Source organism: Halichoerus grypus, chromosome 6, assembly GCF_964656455.1.
Source record: "Halichoerus grypus chromosome 6, mHalGry1.hap1.1, whole genome shotgun sequence".
NCBI classification, from domain to species: domain Eukaryota; kingdom Metazoa; phylum Chordata; class Mammalia; order Carnivora; family Phocidae; genus Halichoerus; species Halichoerus grypus.
Genome location: NC_135717.1, coordinates 36,915,976 through 36,939,753, shown reverse-complemented (window position 1 = coordinate 36,939,753; position 23,778 = coordinate 36,915,976). Strand labels below are relative to the sequence as shown.

Genomic DNA, 23,778 nt, shown 5'->3' with positions numbered 1-23,778 from the left:
AGGGCGGGGGTGAGGTTCGTGGCCCGACGCTGGCGAGGGGTCAGCACGGTGCCCGGCGCTTCGCTTGTGCTTACAAAGTGGTCATTGTCAAAGGGATTGACAGAACACCATCGCCAGTTTTGGCTTTCTTTGGTGGCTTAGTGTGACGACCCGGCCAGTGGTACTGAACACTCGCCATGCCATCTGGACAGAAGCTGAGCTCTCTGGTGACCTCCTGGTGCCTGTGAGTGGTGGGTGGGTAGGGGCAGTGACGCTGGGCCCAAGGAGATTATGATCAATGGGGTCCTTGCTGGAGAACAGGAGACTGGTTGGAGGGGATCTACCTGGTTCTCTGGTCTCTTTTTTTTGTGGCAGGGAGACCTGAGACACCAGCGAGGAAGTGACTTTTCCAAGGTCTCAGAGCTGGATGGAAGTGCCTCTGGCAGCAGGACCACAAATCCGACTCCCAGTCGACTTGTTCCCACTGTTTTGCTGCCCCTAAAGAGTGTGGCCTGACCCAGAACTTTAGCTTGGGTTCCTCCCTCTCCATCTCCTCATGGGGGTCATTTGCCATGGAAAGAAAAGAAGAAAAAGGACAGAGAATTTGGACATGGGGGGGACTTTGAGGTTGGGTCTCCTGATCCTGGCTTCTGAAGAATCTGATCTGATATGGTGGTCTCCTAGACCTCACAGTTGGCCCTGGGACACCCACTAGGCCAGGTTTCCTTCCAGTGTAGTCCAGGACCACCCACTGCCACTAGTGGGAAGCTTGTTAAACATGTATTTTCCAGGCCCTGCCTCAGACCTGCTGGGGCCTAGGAAGCCACATTTAAACCCATTTCTCAAGTGAGTCTGATGTCCACTCAAATTTGAGAACTGCTTTGCCCTGATTTTGGAAGCCCAAAGAGGGAGAGTGTCTGGGAAAATAGAGGGGTGGAGACGAGCACAGTTTTTGGAACAGTCAGAGTGGGCAGAAGGCACTGTTGCCTGCTTGTGTCCCAGGCACAAGTGCAGGGCAGCCCAGCCTGGTGTGGGGATCCCTTGGAGGCCAGTGGGCTGACATCCCCAGATCTGATTGAAGCAGTTGTTTGAATTCATTCTCTTCCATCTCTGATGTTCTTCCTTGCCTAGTGACTCTAGGCAAGTTGCTCTGTCCCCTGGGTTACAGTTTCCTCATCTGTACAATGCGTTGATCCTTGAACGCTTGAGTGCTCAGAATAGTGCCTGGCACCGAAAGTCTTCATAAAAGATTAATTGCTATAATGACTTAGAAAGGAAATTAGGTGGCCAATTCAGACCCTAATAGCTGCTAGCAGTGGCATGGCAGAGATATCAAAGTTTTATGTGGCATTTCCTGTATCACCTGGGACTAGGACACACTTGATGTCCCTTCACATGGGTGTTTGGATGAAACCACAAATACAAGGCCTTTATAACACCACTTTCAGATTCTGTGTGGTAGACCTTGCTAATCATTCAGGACACTCTTTGTCACCAAGCCTGGACTTGGTTTCAGAATCCATTAATAAACACCCTGGTCAGCCACAACTAATCGATTGGGTCTGTCACCCAAGATGAATGTCATAGGCTACCTTAGAGCACCACAGCAGTGCTCTCCTGGACCTGTCCAGTCTGAAAGCTGTCCCCTCAGCTTCCTTGTCCCTCGGGCCGCCTTGCTCAGGGAGGAGGGTCAGTCTGAGAAATGACCTTAGCAGTACTTTCCTATGTTTCCCCAGGGGTGGACTGGGGACCCCAGGGGAGTTCCAGATGATTTTTAAGGGATGGCCCCATGGACCTTCAAACACTTGATGAGAAAGTTATTTTTTCAGGTCTCTGTTAATTTTGTTGATAATATCAAGGAGAGAAAAATGATTGGATGTTAATGTTTTTTAACACATATATAATACTGTCAAATCCTTTTCAGCTTTATTGAGACGTAATTGACATATAATGTTGTGCAAGTTTAATGTGTATACCCTAATGATTTGATATGTGTACACATGGGAAGATGATCACCACAATATAGGGTGAGTTAACACCCTCATCTCTACACCGTTTTTTTGATGTTGAGAACTTTTAAGATCTCTTTCTTTTGCTTGTGGAACTTTCAGCATGTACTGCAAAGGTTCCTAGTTCAAATTTAATAACATTTGCTTTGTTTTCATTGTATTTATTCATTTTATTTTTTAAGTGGCTTTATTGAGATATAAATTGTGTGCCATACAACGCATCCATTGTAAACATATGATTTGTTGACTTTCAGTAAATGTATAGAACTGTGCAACCATCACCACAGTCAGGTTTTAGACATTTCCAGCACCCTCCAAAGTTTCCTTGTGCCTGTTTGCAGTCAGTCTGTGCCCCCACCTGACCCCCACCCCATTACTCTGACCTGCTTTCTGTCTTTAAAATGTGCCCTCTTTGGACACTTCATATAAAAGGAATCATTCAACATGTAGTCTCTCTTGTGTCTGGCTTCTTGTACTTGGAACAATTTCTTTGAAGTCCATCCATGTTGTAACAGATGTCTGTACCTTATTGTACAGATACCATACATTTTATTTATTTACCAGTTAACATTTGGGTTGTTTCCACTTTTTGGCTATAATGAATAATGTTGCTATGAACACTGAACGTTTGTGTGGCTCTTTTCAATTCTCTTTAGTATACACCTAGGAGAGGAATTGCTGGGTCAGATGGTGACTCTATGTTTGACCTTTTGATGAACTGCCAGACTGTTTGCATAGTGTCTGTTTCATTTTACATTCCCATCAGCAGTGTGTGAGGGTTCCAGTGCTCCACATCCTTGCCAACACTTATTGTCTACTTTTTTTTTTTTTTAATAGGCTCTACGCCCAATGTGGGGCTTGAACTCACAACCCTGAGATCAAGAGCTGTGTGCTGTACCTACTGAGTCAGCCAGGCGCTCCTTTGTCTGCCTTTTTCATTATAACTATCCTTGTGGGTGTGAGGTGGTATCTCATTGTGGTTTTGATTTGCATTTCCCTGATTGATGTGGAACACCTTTTCACGTGCTTATTAGCCATTTGTATACTGTGTGTGTGTGTGAGAGACAGAGAGAGAAAGGGAGAGAGGAGAGAGTCTGCAGCATGAGCACGCGTGCCAGACGTCTGTTTTTCTCTTTTGTGCATTTTTTAAAGATTGGATTGTTTGTCTTCTTACTGAGTTGTAACAGTTCCTTATTCTGGGTACAATGATACAATTCCTTTATCAGCTCTGTGACTTGGTAATATTTTTTCCTAGTCTGTGACTTGTCTTCATTTTTCTTAATGGTGTCTTTTGAGGATCAAAGGTTTTTAAATTTTGGTTAAGTTCAATTTATCAGTTTTTTTTTAGTGGTTAATGTTTTTGGAGTTATATCTAGGAGATCTTTGCCTAGGCCAAGGTAACAAAGATTTTCTATGTTTTTTCCTCAGAAGTTTTACAGTTTCAGCTCATGCATTTGGGTCTGTGGTCCATTTGGTTCCAATTTTCATATGTGCTGCCGAAGCAAGCACTGTGATCCATATTGAGGTAATGTTTTCATGTGTAGTTCCAGGTAAAACTATGAGGTCTTTTTTTTGCATATGGATATTTAATTATTTCATTATCATTTGTTGAGAAGACTATTTTTGTCCCATCCAGCTGCCTCTGCACCTTTGTAAAAAATCAGTTCACCATAAACGGTGAGGGTTTATTTCTGTACTCCGTTGCCCTGATCACACAGCTGGCCTGTTTTCAGCAGAGGGTCAGAGCAGGAGCGAGGACACCATGGCTGAGCCCGTGCAGAGAAGGTGCAGACATGCAGGAAAGGGCCCGGAGTGTAACAGGTGCTCACGCGGCGTACCTGGCTGGGGGCAGCTGCTGCCACAGTCAGACCTCCTACTGAGGTTATTACTGTTAATTGTGTGTCTCAGAGCGATGCTGTCTGCCCTGTGCTGGTGTTTGAAGAAGGTCGTGCTGGGACCGGGTCATGACCCAGGAGAAGTGTCAGAAGGGGAGGCAGTCAGACATGTGACCTACCAACCCAGGCAGGGGACGGAGTGGAGGGGAGATACGCCCCAGACCTAAAGCGTGTGTATGTGCGTGTGCTTTCTGAATGTTTTCACCTCCTTTATCTTATTGGAGCCTTGCCTTATCCTTGTGACACCAAACTTTTGTCCTCTGGTGGAGGAACTAGAAATCAGACTGAGCCTTTTGTCGCTCAGTATCTGAGCCTGGTGTGCAGTAGGCGCTTAACAAATGCTTGTGCAACAGGCCCCGGAGGAAACCAACCCCATCTCCCTAGTGTATGGGCTGCTCAGACTGGGCTGCATCTTATCCCTCGGTGTGTCGGGCAGGGTCTGACGACTCCTGGGTCTCCTGCCATGTGATGGAGCCGCCCAAGGTGCGTGCAAGACTTTTGGTGTGTACTTTGGTGTTGCCGGCAGTCTAGGAACATCTCGTGAGCACTTGTGTTGGGGTTTACCCTTTGCAGAGTAGGGCCTTGCTGACTGATTTCTTTGGCATCTGAAGGAGAGAGCCTAGGCTGGTGTTGCAGATGAGAGAGGACATTCTCTATCACTGGGGGCATTCTGGGTCTCTGGGCCATCCCTGTCCAAGGGAGTGAGCTTGTGCTGAGCCCCGTGGCAGTAGGATGGAGGGTGGGGAGAAGGGGGCTCCTGCACACGGGCGGTTCGCCTTCCTGCTCAGAGACCCGCACCATCATCACCAGCGTGGTGCGGCTCCACTGGATTCCCGTTCAGCTTCCCCGTGTCCCCTGTGCCGTTCACAGATGAGAACTAGTTCTGTGCTTCTGCTCTTGTTAACTGGGTTTGGGTTTTATCATTGGAATAGCTGCGTAAATAAACTGTATTTTCTGAGCTTCAGTTGTTAATACTTCGGGTAAAAACAAAAGCAGCCAGATGGTTAAGCGTCTGCCTTCGGCTCAGGTCATGATCTCAGGGTCCTGGGATCGAGTCCCGCATCGGGTTCCCTGCTCAGTGCAGAGCCTGCTTCTCCCTCTCCCTCTACCACTCCCTCTGCTTGTGCTCTTCTGTCTCTCTCTCTGCCAAATAAATAAATAAAATCTTTAAAAAAAAACAAAACAAAACAAAAAAAAAAACAAAAGCAGCAAGAAGCCTGTTAAATGGGCCGTGGTGGGTGGGCATCTGAGCCCCTGCTTCCGGGAAGCAGCAGCCCGGGGTCGCTGGGGTTTAGAAGCCTGCCATTGGTGCCCGGGCCCTGGGGCCGTGGGGAGCTGAGCTTTGGTGGGTCTCCCCGTTGGAGTGTTGCTTGACCATGGGGCCGGGAGCTCGGTGTGCTTGTTTCTGAGGTCTTGCATCGTTTACTCAGTTCCGGGTGTGTGTCGGGGCACAGCGACTCTGGGGACCTTTCATAGTTTCTCTGGGGATCGTTGAGAAACTGTCACCTTTTGTTGACTTGAAAATAACCTGGCTGTCAGCCAGCTCCTGCCAGCCTTCCTGCCCTGGGCTTTGTTGGACTTTCCCGTGCATGGGCCGACTCCACAGGCCCATAGGGCCTGGCGCTCCCGGTGAGGAAAGCCCGAGCTTGTGCTGGTCTGGTCGCAGAGCCAGTGGGCCTTTTACCCCTGCCCGGGGAGGTGGCTGCTGCCATTCCACAGCCCGCCATGGCTCCCAGGGCCCAGCCACCTGGGGTAAAGAGGGTGTGGGTCTGTGTGCGCGCTTATGGGTCTGTGTGCGCATGTGTGTGTCTTCTTCCTCACAGTGGGGTGACCTTTATTGTGTTTACAACACACCCATCCACAGACATGGAAAGTTGAGGATTAGTTTAGCACAGGAGATTGAACCCAGGAGCAGTCCTCTGCCCCCGACCCCCAGCCAGTAGAGGTGCGGCGGGAGGAGCACTAGATTCCGAGTCCTGAGGCCCGAGTCTGGCCCTGGTCTGTGGCCTTGAGCTTGCTCAAGGAGCTTGCTCTCTGGCCCCATTTCCCTGACTCACTGGGGTGAACCTCTGGTGCCCCAGGCCTCTTTCCAGATCTGACTCTGAGAGTCCACGGGAGCTGGCAGGGTGAGACCACGCCCTGCTCTGCCCAACCTTTGTTTTTCAGCAGGCCCAGAAGTTTCCTGGAGGATGTCCTGTACTTCCTGGATGATCCCAGCAGGCAGTGACCACTGCCGTCTACTTCTCCCAAACCCAGTGCGGCCCAGACCAGACATTTGCATGGGGCCATGTTCCATTTGGCATTTCCTGTGTGGTTATGTTGTCACGCAGCCTCACTATTCTGTGTTATTCCATAAAATGGTGTCCCATAAAAGGGCAGATGGTGTCACAGGCACTCCGTGCCCCATGCAGCGCCTGATGCGGCCTCCGTCAATAACCGTACAGTTGTTTACTTCGACCAGCTGCCCCTGCGTCTGCCCAGCTCCTCAGAGATGGGGGATCTGGGCTTAGCCCCGGCCTGTGCCGCAGGGGGTGGCCATCCCACCAGGGTGGGAGTGAGAGGGAGGAGGAGTGAGGCCTACGCCCTCTGCCATGTGCAGAAAAGCACATGGTCTGGAACCTCGTGGGAGAGGGTCCTGTCTGTCTAACCCGAAATCCCTCGGCTTGCTTAGTCATAGAGCCAGGTGAGGAGGCACAAGGCTTGAGGAGTGACTGATGGAACATCTCTCCACCTCTGTGTCTGAAGGATTTCTTCTGTCTTTTCTCCTGCCTGATACTGATTCAGGCCCTCCCACTTGGTCCTGGGTGCTCGGCACCCGCAGGGCGGGCAGACTGCCCCGTACTGGCCCCCTCCAGGTGGTCCTGGCGTCCACCGTTCTGATAACTGCAGCTTTCTGTCATCCACACCTCCTGCCCCAGATGATATCCCCGAGTGACCAGACTCCCTGGGTTCCTCTAGGGGGAATCAAAAGAAGGAATTGTGTTTGGTTCACGGCTTAAGAAATGTGTGTATGTATACACACATACACAGATCTTCCTCAGATCTTGATGGGACTGTGTGCCCATAAACCCATCGTAAGCTGAAAAGACTGGAAGTCGAAAATACATTGAATACACCTAACTTAATGAACGTTTTTTTTTTTCTTTTAAAGATTTTTATTTATTTATTGAGAGAGATAGTGATAGAGAGCATGAGAGGGGGAGAGTCAGAGGGAGAAGCAGACTCCCCGCCGAGCAGGGAGCCCGATGCGGGACTCAGTCCCGGGACTCCAGGATCATGACCTGAGCCGAAGGCAGTCGCTTAAACAACTGAGCCACCCAGGCGCCCCCTGAACATTTTTTTTTTAAGCTTTTATTTATTTGACAGAGTGAGAGAGCACAAGCAGGGGGAGCAGCAGAGGGAGAGGGAGAAGCAGGCTCCCCGCTGAGTAGGGAGCCCGGTGCGGGGCTCGATCCCAGGACCCTGGGATCATGGCCTGAGCGGAAAGCAGCCACTTAACTGACTGAGCCACCCAGGTGCCCTCCTACTGAACATTGTAACTTAGCTTTGCCTACCTTAAATGTGCTCAGAACAGCTACGTTAGCCTACAGGTAGGCAAAATCGTCTAACACAAAGCCTATTTTATAATAGTGTTTGATATCCATGTAATTTATTGAATACTGTACTGAAAATGAAACACAGAATGGTTGGGTGCGGAAGGGCGGTGAGTATGAGTTGTAGACCCTGTGGCTGCATTGCTGACTGGGAGCTGGGGCTCCTGCTACTGCCCAGCAACCCAAGAGAAGATCCCACCGATCCCACCACAGATCATTAGCCCGGGAAAAGATCCACATTCACAATTTGAAGTATGGGTTTGAATGAATGCCTGTCGCTTTTGCACCATTGTAAAGTCTAAAACTTGTATGTTGAACCATTGTAAGTCAAGGACTGTATATATGTTTAACATCAAAGCGTAACAGGTGTTTAGAAAATGTGCAAAGCATAAGCTTGATGAATGATCACACAGTGAACGTATTGAAGGAATAGAACAGTAGCAGCCCCCCAAGCCCCTTGGGGCCCCTTCCCAATCTCTGCCTCCTTCCTCTCTGGGAAACCCCTTCCGACTCCACTAGAGGTGATTTTGCCTGTTTCTGAATTTGATATAAATAACTGGCTGCTCTTTGCTCCACACTCAGTGATGATATGCCCTAACGCTGTTCGTGGGGGCAGTAGTCGATTTGGTCTCTGCTGTGTTACATCCCCGTGTCTGTTGAGGCCGCTGTCTTCATCCGTTCACGTGCAGGGGCGTTGGGCGCATTTCCAGTTCGGGCCCCCACGGAAAATGCTGCCGTGGAGCCTCCCGTGCCTGCTCTGGTGCCCAGGAGTCAGGTTTCCTGCGGTCCGTGTTTTTTCTAATTGTGGTAAAATACACGTAACTATGACCATTCTAACCATTTCAAGTGTGCAGTTCAGTGACATTAAGTACCTTCACCTTGTTGTGCAGCCGTGCACCGATCCACCGTCATTTCTCTACAACTCTTTCCCCCGTGTGCCCTTTACACCCTGGCTCCCCGCTCCCAGCCCCGGGCAGCCAGCACTCTCGGTGTTAGCGACTTTTGACCTCTCCCACCCGCAGTACCCTCTCTGGGTCACGGTCGCACCTGGCAGTGGGTGCTGGGGCCCGCAGGCACGGGTTCGGCTCCAGCGGGTTTTGCAGACAGGTTTTTGGAACTGTTGAGCCGATTCACACTCCCATGGGCGGAGCAGGGTGCTGACCGCTGTGCATTCTCACCCGCGCTGGGGAGTGTCAGCTGTGTGTGGTTTGTTGTGGTCTAACTTTAGCCAAGGAAAGCTCTTGGAGTTTTAATTTACTTTTCCCTGATGGCCGGTGAGGTTGGGCACCTTTTCATATGGAAATTACCATTCATTTCTCTTCCTCTTTTTGTGAGGTGTCTGTTGAAATCATTTGCATGTTTTTCATACTGGATTGTCTCCTTTCTCACTGATTTGCAGTTCTTTCCTAAGTGTTTTTTATTACATTTTTAATTCTTTGGAAATTGGCTGCCGCTATGGCATTTATGCAGACTAGCTTAGGCAGGAAGTAGAATGTACTGGAAAGCTGGTGGGGGGTGGGTCTCTGGAACCCAAGGGTGGGAAGCCAATAAGTGGAAGCCAACTGAACACAAAAGCCTCTTGTCCCCTCTGGTCTCAGCATCCTTCTGCTGTGACTTGCCCAAAGCTGACTGCCACCCATCTGGGGGCCTCAAGGACCAAGTCCTTTGGTCTCTGGTCCAGTTCCACAGGAGAGAGAATCCACGTGTTGGTCCAGCACGGTCAGGTGTCCACCTTGGCCAGCCAGCAGTGTCTAGGGGGTGGGAGCTGCATGGTCTGCTGGCAGCTGGGGCCTACCACCAAACTGGGTGGTGGAGGCTGTTTCCAGAAAAGGGAAGGACCCCTCCTCCCAAAAAAAGGTGGCTGCAGCCACTTACTCTGGAACTCAGTGAACCAGAATCTTTTCACCTGTGCAAGGCTCCTTTGCGTTACCATGTCCACGCATCATAGGGCAGCCTGAGAGGGCCTTGTCAGTGTTATTCACTGAGGCCTCCATGTTGCAGATGGGGACACTGAGGCCCACAGAGGTTAGGCTGCCCTAGGTCACCTAGGCTGCGTGGAGAAGCACTGTTCTGTGTACACGCAGGACCTTGGCCCAGGGGGAATCAGGGAGCAGGGTGATTAGAGGTGGGTGACCCCCTTAGGGTCAGTCTTTTCTCTCTCTGGGAACCTGCTTCCAGCCTGTGGGGCCTCCCACCTAGCCAGGAGTTTCACAAGCCTGAAGATGCTTTCCTTTCCTGAGATCACTCTTTGGGGACTGTGATGTTCTCATCCCATTGGTCCGGCCCAGCCAGAGCTTAGCGGCAGCAGATTCGGGAAACTGGTAACTGGGAACAGCTGTCCTGGTAGAGAATGAGAAGAATTTTCGGCCTGCGGAGTTCATGAACTGTCCCCAGCCATTGCACAGGCCTGCTCAGCTCTTCCGCCTACCCCCTACTGGGGCTGCTGAGCGGGTCTTGTGTGTCTTAGCGGGCCGGGGTGGGGGGTGGGGGGGTTGGGGGCAGAGCCTTTAGTCACGTCATGGCTTACTTGGCAGGGACATTGTGATTTATACTAAGAAATAAATACCTTGGGGGCGCCTGGGTGGCTCATTCGTTAAGCGTCTGCCTTCGGCTCAGGTCATGATCCCAGGGTCCTGGCATCGAGCCCCGCATCGGGCTCCCTGCTCCGCGGGAAGCCTGCTTCTCCCTCTCCCACTCCCCGGCTTGTGTTCCCTCTCTCGCTGTCTCTGCCAAATAAATAAATAAAATCTTTTAAAAAAATGCAAATAAATAAATAAATCTTCGGTTTTCACCTGTTCCTGTCACAGAGTTCCTAAAACCCTTGGAATTTCCTAAGCAATGAGTGATAGAAGTGAAATCAGAGTCTTGATACTCGTAACCAGACCCCTTTCCACCACACCTGAATTTATGTTAATGAGGAGATTTTGGAAAGCACCTAAGGGTGGGTCCTGGCTGCCTTTGGACCCAACCTTGTGATCAGAGGCTGGAGATTGAAAGGGTCACCGGCAGACAGCGATTTAATCAACCGTGCCTATGTAACAAAACCTCCATGCAAACCCAAAAGGGCTGGGTTCAAACTGCTTCTGGGTTAGTGAACACAGCGAGAGGCCAGGAGGGTATAGCACTCAGAGAGGGTTTGGAAGCATCTGCACCCTTCCCACGTGCCTTGTCCTGGGCCTCTCTGTCTGGCTCTTCCTGAGTCCTATCCTTTTTTTTTTTTTTTTTTTTAAGATTTTATTTATTTGACAGAGAGACAGCGAGAGCAGGAACACAAGCAGGGGGAGTGGCAGAGGGAGAAGCAGGCTTCCTGCCGAGCAGGGAGCCCGATGTGGGACTCGATCCCAGGACCCTGGGATCATGACCTGAGCTGAAGGCAGACACTTAACGACTAAGCCACCCAGGCGCCCGAGTCCTATCCTTTTATAATAAACTGGAGATCTAGTAAGTGAACTGTTACCCTGAGTTTTGTGAGCTGCTCTAGCAAATTAATTGGGGGTCATGGGAATGTCCAGTTTATAGCCAGTTGACAGGTGACCAACTGGATTGGGGATTGGCATATGAAGGGAGATGGCAGTGGTATGGGGCTGAGCCCTTAATCTGTGGGATCTGATGCTGTCTCTGGGTGGGTAGTGTCAGGATTGAGCTGAATTTGTAGGCCACCCAGTCAGTGTGCACTGGGAGTTGGAGAATTGCTGGGGGCTGTGGGTAGAACACACAGGGGGTTGGTGTAGTTGAGTGTGCAGCTCTGGGGTCAGTGAGGACGCCACCTCTGGCTGGTGCTGGGTCTTGAGCAGGTCACGTGACCTCTCTGTGCCTCCCATTTCCTCGACTGTCAAGTAGTAGTAAGCTGTCATCCATGCTTCACCTCTGTTCATTCAGCCGGTTTTTATCAGGCTCCTGTGTGCAGGCCAGGGTGGTGGTTGCTGGGGTACAGGATGGTGGACAAACTTGTGACCCCTGCCTGGAGTGTGAACCAGCCAGCACAGGAAGAAAAACCTTGAAGACAGTGGGGGGTGGAGGGTGTGCTATCGAGTGGGCAGATGGCTTGCTGGGAGGCCGTAGGAGGCCTTGCTACTGAGTGGCAGGGTGGGAGCATCCCCTGGGTCACCGGGAATGGAGGAAGCTCCGGAATCCTGGGAGACAGGCCAGGAAGGTGGTGCTGGGTGAGGTGGGAGCACAGGGCAGTCACTAGTTGCAGGGCGGTGGGTGGTGGCTGTCCCTGCGGTCGAGGCGTGGGGATGTGTGTTGCTGGGGATGGCATCAGTATCGCTGGTCGGGAGCATCTGCAGTGCAAGGAGGGAGCTCTTGAGAGGGCGCTGATTCCAGCCCTCAGAGCACCTCCTCATGACCTGGTTGCTGCCGAAAGGCCCCAGCTTCCAGTACCACCACATTGGGGGTGAGGTTCAACGTGTGAATTTGGAGGAAACATGAACATTCGATCTGTGGTAGGGTCCCAAACTTTGGTCTCGATGAAACTTGGGATTTGTGAGTATGTAGCTAAGGAGAGAGCAGATGTCTTCTGGGAGAGCTTCGAGCTCCCACTTATACTCTCCCCATTTCTCGCCCTGCCTCCTGGGGGATTCTGGGGATTTGGGTGTGGATCATTCTGGGCTTTGGAGAGCTTGTCCTGGTGCCTGGCCCCTTAGCAGGGTTAGTTCACTTATATGATTGAGAGTGTTTCTGTTTGGGGGTTGGAAGTGATGATCATGGTCCACCATGTATACTGCCAGACATTTGAAAGCGGAACAGACAGAAGAACCCCAGAAGCCTGGCCGTCACTGAAGCAGCCTCTGACTGGAGCCCATGGTTCTGATTTTCCTTGTCTGTAAAAGATGATGATCACGCATGTCCATCCACATCGGAAAACCGAGCCATGTGTGGGAGCGCGGGGAGGCCTCCAGGGGAGGTCCCCTCCCTTGGTCTTTATTTTGGTGGCTGGCCACTTGTGGGTTCTCCAGGTCACTGGGATGCCTATAAGGAGGACGGAGTCTGAATACCCCCCGCTACAGAGGAGGTGAACTGGCTGAGTTCCTCGGAGGTCCTCCGGCCCTCAAGCATGTCGGTGCCGTGTAGCCAGGGCCAAATCGTGGCCAAAATCGTGGCCTCTGGCAGGCTTCTGAGTGTGGCCTTAGAGGGGTTTCCAGCCGATCTGATCGGGGAGGCCTTCCCATGTGGCTCATTCATTGTGTGCGAACAGCAGCCCTTTGTAGTCTGCCCTGAGATGACACCATGACACCACAGCACCCCTGGCTGCTGTCCCCGTGGTGGGAGGGGAGGCCCAGCAGGGGGTTGAGACGTGGGGCTGGGAACCACCTCCGAGCTCGTCGCCCCACGTGGAGAATAGCGGTGGCATCTGTGCCCCCTCGATGGGTTCTGTATCTGGGGGGCATGGAGGAAGAGTCCAGTGGTGATGGTGGTTTCTCTTCTTCCATCTTCCGGTCTGTCTGCCTTTTGTTCCTGCCCTTTCATGGTGTTTCCTTGCTCTTTTCCCTCCCTCCTCTTCAGAGTTCCGCCTGGTCCTCTTGGTCCTAAACTAAGTGTACGCATACAGACGCCCACGTGTACACACGAGCACACACCCAGACACACGTGCACGGTGCACACCTGCAGCTGTGTGCATCACACGCTGCACGCATACACACATGAGCACACACCCCTCCCTGGTCCTCTGTTGCACACGTTCTTCCTTTAACGTGAGCATTTGAGGGGCGCCTGGGTGGCTCAGTCGTTAAGTGTCTGCCTTCGGCTCAGGTCATGGTCCCAGGGTCCTGGGATGGAGCCCCGCATCGGGCTCCCTGCTCCGCGGGAAGCCTGCTTCTCCCTCTCCCACTCCCCCTGCTTGTGTTCCCTCTCTCACCGTGTCTCTCTCCGTCAAATAAATAAATAAAATCTTAAAAAAAAAAAAAAATGAGCATTTGAGAAACCTGGGAAAGCAAAGAAATTGAAAGCGAACACCCTCCTTTCAGAATCCACGCTTCCCATTTTCCTGTTGCATCTCTCTCTCGAGCAGCCCCGTCGCGGCCCCCGTGCTGCCGTCCTGTGTTGCCTCTTCACGTCGGCCACAGGGCTGCGTTCCGCATGATGCGGTCTCCCACTGCTCTGTGTTTGAGTCATGTTTGTTGTGCATCTGCTCCATGCTGATACGTGGAGACCTGGCTCATTCCTTTTAACTGACGTGTGGTCCCATCTAGTGACTGCCCCTGTCTGCTTGTGCATATCGTTACCTGGCGAGACGGGAGGTGTGAGAATGTCTGCACTCTTGTCCCTGCTGCCTCCAGTCCCGACTGACTTCTCAGCAGCTTTTTGCGTGCGTCCTTCCTGACTATTCTGTGTGAACTCACAACTTGTGTTATGTGCATCTGTGTGCAGTTACCTCTCAAATGGGATCCGGGAACACCCTCAGCTTGTTTTTTTAATAACAAATACTCCGTGATCGTCTTCCCATGTGCGTATCTAAGTGTTTGACTCTCTTTAGCCGCTACTTGGTGTTGCATAAAATCAGGAGTGTTATGTTTATTTAGTCACCACTTGACTCTTTTCTCTCACTGCAGTTGGCTCTGTCTGGGTCCTGGCCACATGTGTGCTGGGTGGGGTTATGCCCTTGCCCAGTGTTCCCTGGTTATGGTCCTTGCAGGTGAGAGCCCCCAGGCTGGCCCCCTGGTTCCGGGCCTGTTTGCCTGGGCAGCCAGGGCTGTGTGCGCGTAACCAGGGCTGCGGTTCTCAAGGACACACACCTCCAGGCCGGGCATGCCCCGGAGTTTGAAGGGCTCAGGATTCCCTCTGGGGGCTCCAGGAAGGACCCACATGGGCTCAGGTGCTCAGATGTGCCTGCCGTGCCTGCGGGATACATGGCTTGGGTGTCCACAAAATTCACAGGGCCCTGTGGCCGCCTGGGCATTTCTCTGGGTTCTCTGTGCCAGAGAGAAATGGGAGACAGAGGGTGAGCGTCAGATCAGGAATCTTGGGAGAGGCTATAGATACTCTCATGTTTCCCCAGCAAAGCTGTGAGCTCTCTTCTTTGAAGCTGACCCTTTTATCCATTGATTTTTACGAAAAATGTGAATTTAGTGCCTAAGTGTGCCAGGGACATAATGGGCAACTGCTTAGAGCCTCCCTCATTTCTCATGGTGGGGGGTGTCAGATACTCAGGTCCGCACAGTTTTTTTTTTTTTTTAATTTTTTTTAAGATTTTATTTTATTTATTTGAAAGAGAGAAAGACAGCGAGAGAGGGAATACAAGCATGGAGAGTGGGAGAGGGAGAAGTGGGCTTCCTGCCGAGCAGGGAGCCCGACGCGGGGCTCGATCCCGGGACCCTGAGATCATGACCTGAGCCGAAGGCAGACGCTTAACGACTGAGCCACCCAGGTGGCCCTCCACACAGTTTTCAACTGTGGTCAGTGCTGAGGTGAAAATGTACTCAGGGCTCAGGTGTGGGATGGGGGGACTGACTTAGTCTAGGGCCGTGGGAAACCGTGTTAGTGTCCCGTGGCCTCTGTAACAAAGCACCACAGGGTGAGTGGCTTCAGACAACAGAGTTTATTCTCACAGTTCTAGAGGCTGGGAGTCCCAAGGCAAGGTGTCAACAAAAGTTGGTTCCCTCCAAGGACTCTAGGGGGACGTCCTTCCTGCCTCCCAGCTGCTGGTGGCTCCACGTGCTCCTTCCCTTGTAGCCAAGTCACCCTGCCTTCTTCCCTGTGTGTGGGCCTCTGTGTCCAGATCTCCCTCTTTCTCGTATGAAGACATCGGTCACTGGATTTAGTGTCCCCCAGTCTAGGCTGACCCGCCTTTTCTTCTTTTTTTTTTTAATTTTAGTTACAGTTAGTTAACATGCAGTGTTATATTAGTTTCAGGTGTACAATATAGTGATTCAACACTTCCATACATGACCCCGTGCTCTTTGTGACAAGTGAGCTTCTTAGTCCCCATCACCTGTTTAACCCATCCCACCACCCCCGCCCCTCTGGTAAACATCAGCTTGTTCTCTGTAGTTAGAGACTCTGTTTCTTGATTTGTCTCTCTTTTTTTTCCTTTGTTCGTTTGTTTTGTTTCTTAAATGCACACATGAATGAACTCATACGGTATTTGTCTCTCTCTGACTGACTTATTTTGCTTAGCATAATATTCTAGGTCCATCCGTGTCGTTGCAAATGCAAGATTTCATTTTTTATGGCTGAGTAATATTCCGTAGTGTGTGTGTGTGTGCATGTACATTTATGTACACACATACATACATATATATACCACATCTTTGTCCGTTCATCAGTCGATGGACACTTGGGCTGCTTCCATAATTTGGCTCTTGTAGATAATGCTGCTGTAAACATCGGGGTACGTGTATCCCTTTGAATGAGTGTTCTTGTATTCTTTGGGTAAAGACCCAGTACTGCAATTACTGAATCGTAGGGTAGTTCAATTTTTAACTTTTTGAGAAACGTTCCATACTGTTTTCCACAGTGGCTGCACCAGTTTGCATTCTCGTCAACAGTGTACGAGGGTTCCTTTTTCTCCACATCCTCGTCAACACCTGTTGTTTTTTTTTTAAGATTTTATTTATTTATTTGACAGAGAGAGACACAGCGAGAGAGGGAACATAAGCAGGGGGAGTGGGAGAGGGAGAAGCAGGCTTCCCGCTGAGCAGGGAGCCTGATGCGGGGCTGAGTCCCAGGACCCTGGGATCATGACCTGAGCCGAAGGCAGATGGTTAACCAACTGAGCCACCCAGGCGGCCCAACACCTGTTGTTTCTTGTGCTGTTGATTTTAGCCATTCTGATAGGTGTGAGGTGAGAGCTCATTGTAGTTTTGATTTGCATTTCCTTGATGATGAGTGATGTTGAGCATTTTTCTTGTGTCTGTTGGCCATCTGGATGTCTTCTTTGGAGAAACATCTGCTCATGTTTTCTGCCTATTTTTAAATTGGATTATTTGGTTTTGTTTGGTGTTGAGTTGTATAAGTTCTTTATATGTTCTGGATATTATTAGCCCTTTATCAGATATGTCATTTACAAATGTCTTCTCCCATTCGTTAGTTTGTCATTGAGTTTTGTTGATTATTTCCTTTGCTGTGCAGAAGCTTTTTATTTTGGTGTAGTCCCAACAGTTTATTTTTGCTTTTGTTCTCTTGCCTCAGGAGACATATCTAGAAAAATGTTGCTACTGCCGATGTCAGAGAAATTACTGCCTGTGTTCTCTTCTAGGATTTTTATGGTTTTGGGTCTCACATTTAGGTCCTTAATCCATTTTGAGTTTATTTTTGTGTATGGTGTAAGAAAGTGGTCCAGTTTCATTCTTTTGCATCTAGTTGTCCAGTTTTCCCAGTACCATTTGTTGAAGAGACTGTCCCTATTCCATGGCATATTCTTGCCTCTTTTGCCAAAGATTAGTTGACCATATAATCGTGGATTTGTTTCTGGGCTTTCTGTTCTGTTCCATTGATCTTCACGTCTATTTTTGTGCCAGTACCGGACCACTTTGATTACTACAGTTTTGTAGTATATCTTCAAATCTGGAAGTGTGATACTTTCGGCTTTGTTTTTCTTTTTCAAGATTGTTCTGGCTATTCGGGGTCTCTATGGTTCCGTACCAATTTTAGGCTTCTTTGTTCTAGTCCTGTGAAAAATGCTGTCGGTATTTTGATGGGAATTGCATTAAATCTGCAGATTGCTTTGCGTAGTATGGACATTTTAACAATATTTGTTCTCCCAATCCACGAGCATGGAATATTTTTCCATTTGTGACATCTTCAGTTTCTTTCATCAGTGTTTTACAGTTTGCAGAGTGCAGGCCTTTCACCTCCTTGGTTAAGTTTATTCCTAGGTATTTTATTATTTTTGGTGCAATTGTAAATGGGATTTTTTTTTTTTTTAATTTCTCTTTCTGTTGCTTCATTCTTAGTGTATAGAAATGCAGTGGATTTCTGTACATTGATTTTTGTATCCTGCAGCCTTACTGGATTCATTTATCAGTTCTAGTAGCTTTTTGGTGTTTTTAGGGTTTTTATATATAGTGTCATGTCATCTGCAAATAGTGGAAGTTTTACTTCCTTACTGATTTGGCTGCCTTTTATTCCTTTCTCTTGTCTGATTGCTGTGGCTAGGACTTCAGTACTCTGTTGAATAACAGTGGTGAGAGTGGACGCCTTTGTCTGATCCTCTTCTTAGGTGAAAACTCTCAGTTTTTCCCCATTGAGGATGATGTTAGCCTTGGTTTTTCATATATGGCCTTTATTATGTTGAGGTATGTTCCCTCTTAACAAACTCACTTTGTTGAGGGTTTTTATCATGAATGTATGTTGTACTTTGTCAAATGCTTTTTCTGCCTCTTATTAAGGTGATCATATGGTTTTTATCCTTTCTTTTTTTTGATGTGATATATCCCATTGATTGATTTGCAAATATTGAACCATCTTTGCATCCCAGGGGTAAATTCCACTTGATCATGGTGAATGACTTTTTTAAATGTTGTTGGATTTGGTTGCTGAGGATTTTTGCATCGATGTTCATCAGAGATACTGGCCAGTAGTTCTCTTTTTTTTGTGCCGTCTTTATCTGATTTTGGTATCAGGGCAATGCTGGCTTCATCGAATGAATTTGGAAGCTTTCCTTCCTCTTCTATTTATGTATTTTTATTTTTTAAAGATTTTGTTTATTTGAGAGAGAGAGCACAAGCGGTGGGGAGGAGGCAGAGGGAGAGGGAGAAGCAGACCCCTGCTGAGCAAGGAGCCTGATGTAGGGACTTGATCCCAGGACCCTGGGATTATGACCTGAGCCAAAGACAGACACTTAACTGACTGAGCCACCCAGGTGCCCCTCTTCTATTTTTTTTTTAAATAGTTTGAGAAGAATAGGCATTAACCCTTTTTAAATGTTTAGTAGAATTCACCTGTGAAACCATCTGGTCCTGGACTTTTGTTTGTTGGGAGTTTTTTGATGACTGATTCAATTTCATTGCTGGTAATTGGTCTGTTCAAATTTTCTGTTTCTTCCTGATTCAGTTTTGGGACATTGTATGTTTCTAGGAATTTATCCATTTCTTCCAGGTTGTCCAATTTGTTGGCATATAATTTTTAAAAATATTCTCTTGTGATCCTTCATATTTTTTGGTATTGGTTGTTATTTCTCTTCTTTCATTTCTGATTTTATTTGAGTTCTTCTCTTTATTTTTTATGAGTCTGGCTAAAGGTTTGTCGATTTTGTCCATGATTTCAGAGAACCAGCTCCTGGTCTCATTGATCTGTTCTATTATTTGTTTAGTTTCTATTATCTTTGTTTCTGCTCTAATCTTTATTACTTCCTTTGTTCTGTTGGTTTGGGGTTTTATTTGTTCTTTTTCTTGCTCCCTTAGGTGTGAGGTTAGGTAACTTATTTGAGATTTTTCTTGCTTCTTGAGGTAGGCCTGTATCGCTATAAACTTCCCTTTTTAGGACCGCTTTTGGTGTATCTCAGAGATTTTGGACCACTGTGTTTTCATTTTCATTTGTTTCCGTATATTTTTTTATTTCCTTTTTGATATCTTGGTTGACTCATTCATTGTTGAGTAGCATGTATTTGTGCTATCCCCAGATTTTTTTCTTGTTGATTTCTAGTTTCATAGTGTTGTCATCAGAAAAGCTGCATGGAATGACTTTGATCTTTTTGACTTTGTGGAGACTTGTTTTGTGGCCCAACATGTGCTCTATTCTAGAGAATGTTCCATGTGCACTTGAAAAGAATGTGTATTCTACTGTTTTAGGATGGAATGTTCTGAATATATCTATCAGAGCCATCTGGTCCAGTGTGTCATTCAAAGCCGCTGTTTCCTTGTTGATTTTCTGTTTGGACGATCTGTCCATTGATGTAAGTGGGTTAATTGCTATTAATTACTTCCTTTATAGTTGTTCTTGTGTCTTTGGGTGCACCCATGTTGGGTGATATAGTGTCCTTTATCTCTTTCTACAGTCTTTGTTTGAAAGTCTGTTTTGTCCCATGTAAGTATTGCTACCCCAGCTTTCTTTTCACACTATTTGCATGATGAATGCTTCTCTATCCCTTCACTTTCAGTCTGCATGTCTTTATGTCTCAAATGAGTCTCTTGCAGGCAGCCTATAGATTGGTCTTGTTTTCTTATCCATGCCATTACCCTTTGTCTTTTGATTGGAGTGTTTAGTCCATTTACGTTCAAAGTAATTATTGGTGGGTATGTATGTATTGCCATTTTGTTACTTGTTTTATGGTTGTTTTTGTGGTTTTTCTCCATTCCTCTCTTCTCCCGCTCTCTTCTCTCATGATTAGTTGGTTTTCTTTTTTTTTTTTTTTAAAGATTTTATTTATTTATTTGACAGAGAGAGACACAGCGAGAGAGGGAACACAAGCAGGGGGAGTGGGAGAGGGAGAAGCAGGCTTCCTGCGGAGCAGGGAGCCCGATGGAGGGCTCGATCCCAGGAGCCCAGGATCATGGCCTAAGCTGAAGGCAGTCACTTAACGACTGAGCCGCCCAGGCACCCCTCTTTTTTTTTTTAAGATTTTATTTATTTATTTGACAGAGAGATAGTGAGAGCAGGAACACAAGCAGGGAGAGTGAGAGAGGGAGAAGCAGGCTTCCCGTGGAGCAGGGAGCCCAATTGGGGGCTCAATCCCAGGACCCTGGGATCATGACCTGAGCCGAGGGCAGACGCTTAACGACTGAGCCACCCAGGAGCCCCTAGTTGGCTTTCTTTAATGATGAACTTGGATTCCTCTCTTTATTTTTTGCTTATCTATTACTGGTGTGTGATTTGTGGTTACCATTAGGTTTGTATGTAACATCCTCTGCATATAGCAGTCTGTATTAAGTTGATGGTCACTTAAGTTTGAACCCATTCTTCTATTCCTCTCGTCCCCACATTTTAGGTGTATGGTGTTGTACTTTACATCCTTTTATTTTGTGAGTCAGTTGATTGAGTTTTACCAATATACATATTTTTACCACTTTTGTACTTCAGCCTGACTTCCTCTTGATTTCATCTGTAAAGACCCTGTTTCCAACTAAGGTCACACACACGGGTGTAGGGCAGGAACTGAGACGTATCCTTAAGGAGGACACAACTTGGGCTGCCACAGAGGGAAAGGATAGTGGAGCAGAGGACAGGATGCGCCCCTGAGCAGGGAAGGGAGGTCTGGGAGCAGGAAGGGTGTCGGGGTGCAGGGGTTGACAGGGTTGAAGGGCTGAGGCCCAGGCTACAGCCTCGAATGGGAGGGACCGCCTGTGAGGCTTCTTTCCAAATGGAGCTGCTCTCAGGGCTGAGCCTCTTGGCCATCCCACGCTTACCCTGGGCTGTGTCAAGCCTCCTTATCCACAACTGTGTTTCTTTTTTAACCAGGAAACTACTTTGCCTCGCACTTTTTCATGGGAGGTGAGAAATTTGACACCCCCCACCCTGAAGGTTACCTCTTTGGAGAAAACATGGATCTGAATTTCCTGGGCAATCGCCCAGTCCAGGTGGGTCCAGGTGGGTCTCGCCCGGGCTAGGCATGTGGGTGGCAGTGGTGAGGTGCCTCCCCTCCGCTGTCCATAGCCAGCTTTGAGGACAAGCGGGCACTGAGTCCCCCCAGATGGACAGAGCTGCTGGCGGGACGTGTGTGTGTGGTGTGTGCGGGGGCATGTCCTGGTGCTGCCCCCTGAGAGCCTGGATGGCTGCAGGTTGGTCACTGGAGACAGGACAGCTGTTGCTGAGCCCAGTGCATCAGTGCATCCAGGCTGTGGGACTACCACAAGTTCGCTTTCACTAGTCACCAGAGAAGTACATGCTTATACACTGTTGTCCATTTATTCAACACTCATTTGGCACCTGCTCTGTGCCTAGGACTTTTCCACGGGTTGGGGGTGGAGGACAGATCCCACCCCATTCACTGCAGGGGGTGCTGACAATGAAGAAGAGAACATTTCACGAATGGAAACTAAAGAGAGAGGGAGAAGGATGAATGAGGGCCAGTGGGGAGGGGGATGCTGAGCAGGGGATTGGGTTTTGTACTTTGAAATGACGGTCCCCAGTGTGGGTGAGGGGCCAGGCAGGAGGCCCTCTCTTTCAGGAGACATTGAATTCTGTTTCCTAAGGCTGCTGAGTCCCTGGAGTGTTCCTGGGCCTGACAGGAGGTGGGGTGTCCTTTGGACCAGGAGTCTTTAGGCTGTTTTACAACAGAGCAGCTGGTTGATATGAAATCTTGATCCTTTAGTGGATGGGAGGCAAGGAGCTAGGGCCTGGTGGGCCATCCTCCCCCACCCATGGGACCACTGGGGCTTTCGGGTGGTGCTGAGTCTCCCCCCAGCCTCCTGAGTCCACGAGAACAAGAAAGCAACCTCACTTCCATCTTTGAAGCCTCAGCTCACATGCAGGGCCTGGCTCTTACAGATCTCCATAAATCTGTTATTTTTTAAACTTTGGGAGCATCGTAGACTCACCTGCAGTGGTGAGAAGTGATGCAGAGAGATCCTGTGTGCCCTCTCCTCTGTTTCCCCAGTGACATCATCTAATAAAGCTCTGGTGTGCTATCACAGGCCGGAACTCTCCAGATGACTCCAGTGTCCAGCATGCATCTGTGTGTGTCTGTGTGCTAGTCCCCTCCAGAATGTTTACTGAGCATCGTCCTTTTGTGGAAATCCCATTTTATTCGGGACAGCAGTGGGCATCAGGTCCCACCTGTGGGCACATGGCCTGAGAGCCCCAGCCTTCACCGCCCCCAGGGTCCCTCGGGCCAGGTTATGCTTGCTGAGGGTCCTCCTGGAATTGGAGGACCGTGGTGAGATCCGTGTGGCCAGAATCCTCCAGGGTGGCCTGGGCCCTGCTCCCCCGCTCACTGGCCGCGCTGCCTGCACAAGGGCCGGGGGGTACAGACTTGTGACTGTTGCTTCGATCATCCCTGTGTTCTGCCCCGGCCGCACCTTAGGGAGTCACCGGGCACTGCTTTGGGTTTTTCCCTCCTAGTTTCCTTACGTCACCCCCGCCCCCCATGAGCCAGTGAAGACACTGAGGAGCCTGGTGAACATCCGAAAAGACTCCCTGCGGCTTGTGAGGTAAGGCTCCGCCCCGCCCTGCTCTCTGGCCCCTGATACCTGGCAGAGGGGCAGTGGCGAGCGACCCCGGGCTCTGCTAACCTCAGGCGTGGAGCCAGAAGGCCGCGGGCAGGTCTCGAGCCCCAGAGTTGCTCCTGGGGTGTGGGTGCAGAGGGAGAGGAGGCCAGCAGGGCTCTGCTTATGAAACTCTAGTCTTTAAACCAGGGCTTCTCAACCGGCAGCTGTGCCCCCAGGGACCCTGGCCTGTGTCTGTTGTCACAGCTGGGGGATTGGGTGCTGCAGGCCCACGGTGGGCAGAGACCAGGGATGCTGCTCAACACCCTGCAATGCACAGGACAGCCCCCAGCCAGGAATGATCCAGTGTCCAGCATGAGCAGACCGAGAAACTGCTTTAAAGCTGGATGGCTTGAGGCGTCTGGGGCTGTCTCTAAACCAGGAGGACTCCTCCCTTTCTGTGGGCTGGAGGTGAGGGAAGGACAGCTTGGCAGTGTTGGGCCTTATTATCCACCAGGGAGTGGGCCTCCACATTTCTAGGCAGCCACCTCAGAGGACCCCGGCTGGGTGGGGGGGATGCGCGTGCTGTGCAGGCTGGGGGCGCTTACAGGCAGGACCCCTGACCTGCTGCCTGTTGCTCTGCCTCCCGGGCAGGTACAAAGATGGTGCCGACAGCCCCTCCGAGGACAGTGAGAAGCCCCGTGTCCTCTACAGCCTGGAGTTCACCTTTGATGCCGACGCCCGGGTGGCCATCACCATCTACTGCCAGGCGGTGGAGGAGTTCCTGAACGGGACTGCGGTGTGAGTCTCTGGGCCTGGGGGGGCCTCTGTGGTCCGTGTTGTGTGTTTGAGCTTCTAGAGGTTTTATTTGCAGTAAGGGTCCTGCTGGCCCCAAAAGTTTGAAATCTGCAACTTTAGCAGCAGATTCGGACAGACCAGGGAAAATGCACCTGCTTGTGTCCTGTTGGGGAAAGCCGTCTGAGGGCCCGATTGGATCTGGGATTGGAGCTCAGGCTTCAGGTGCTGGCCCTGCCCTGTATCTGCCAAACAGCTCCTGGCCTAGGACCGCTTCTGCCTCAGTTTCCTGAGCTGGGGGTGGGGGTGGCTGGAGTGGCCCCCTCGTGTTTGGTATAAGGATCTTGCCGCTGCTATTGGAGAAAACTCAGAGGTGGGGCTTTGTGGGGAGCACCCCCTTCAGGGAGTGAACGCTTTGTCCTCTGTGGGGCTCAGTGGGCTGGGGGCCTGGGCCCCTGAGGGGCTGCCCTTACCATCCCCCCATGTT

At 49.7% G+C, this 23,778-nt stretch overlaps 1 protein-coding gene across 5 annotated transcripts in view; it reads left to right on the top strand.

The window, feature by feature from the left end:
* MGRN1 (mahogunin ring finger 1) overlaps positions 1–23,778 on the top strand; it is a 54,735-nt gene that overhangs the window by 554 nt on the left and 30,403 nt on the right. For all 5 annotated transcript variants that reach the window (XM_036091197.2, XM_036091205.2, XM_036091213.2 and 2 more), the window contains exons 2-4: positions 20,812–20,930; positions 22,414–22,502; positions 23,151–23,297. In XM_036091197.2, coding sequence (XP_035947090.1) covers positions 20,812–20,930; positions 22,414–22,502; positions 23,151–23,297 — 355 coding nt within the window. The remainder of the gene's footprint in view (positions 1–20,811; positions 20,931–22,413; positions 22,503–23,150; positions 23,298–23,778) is intronic.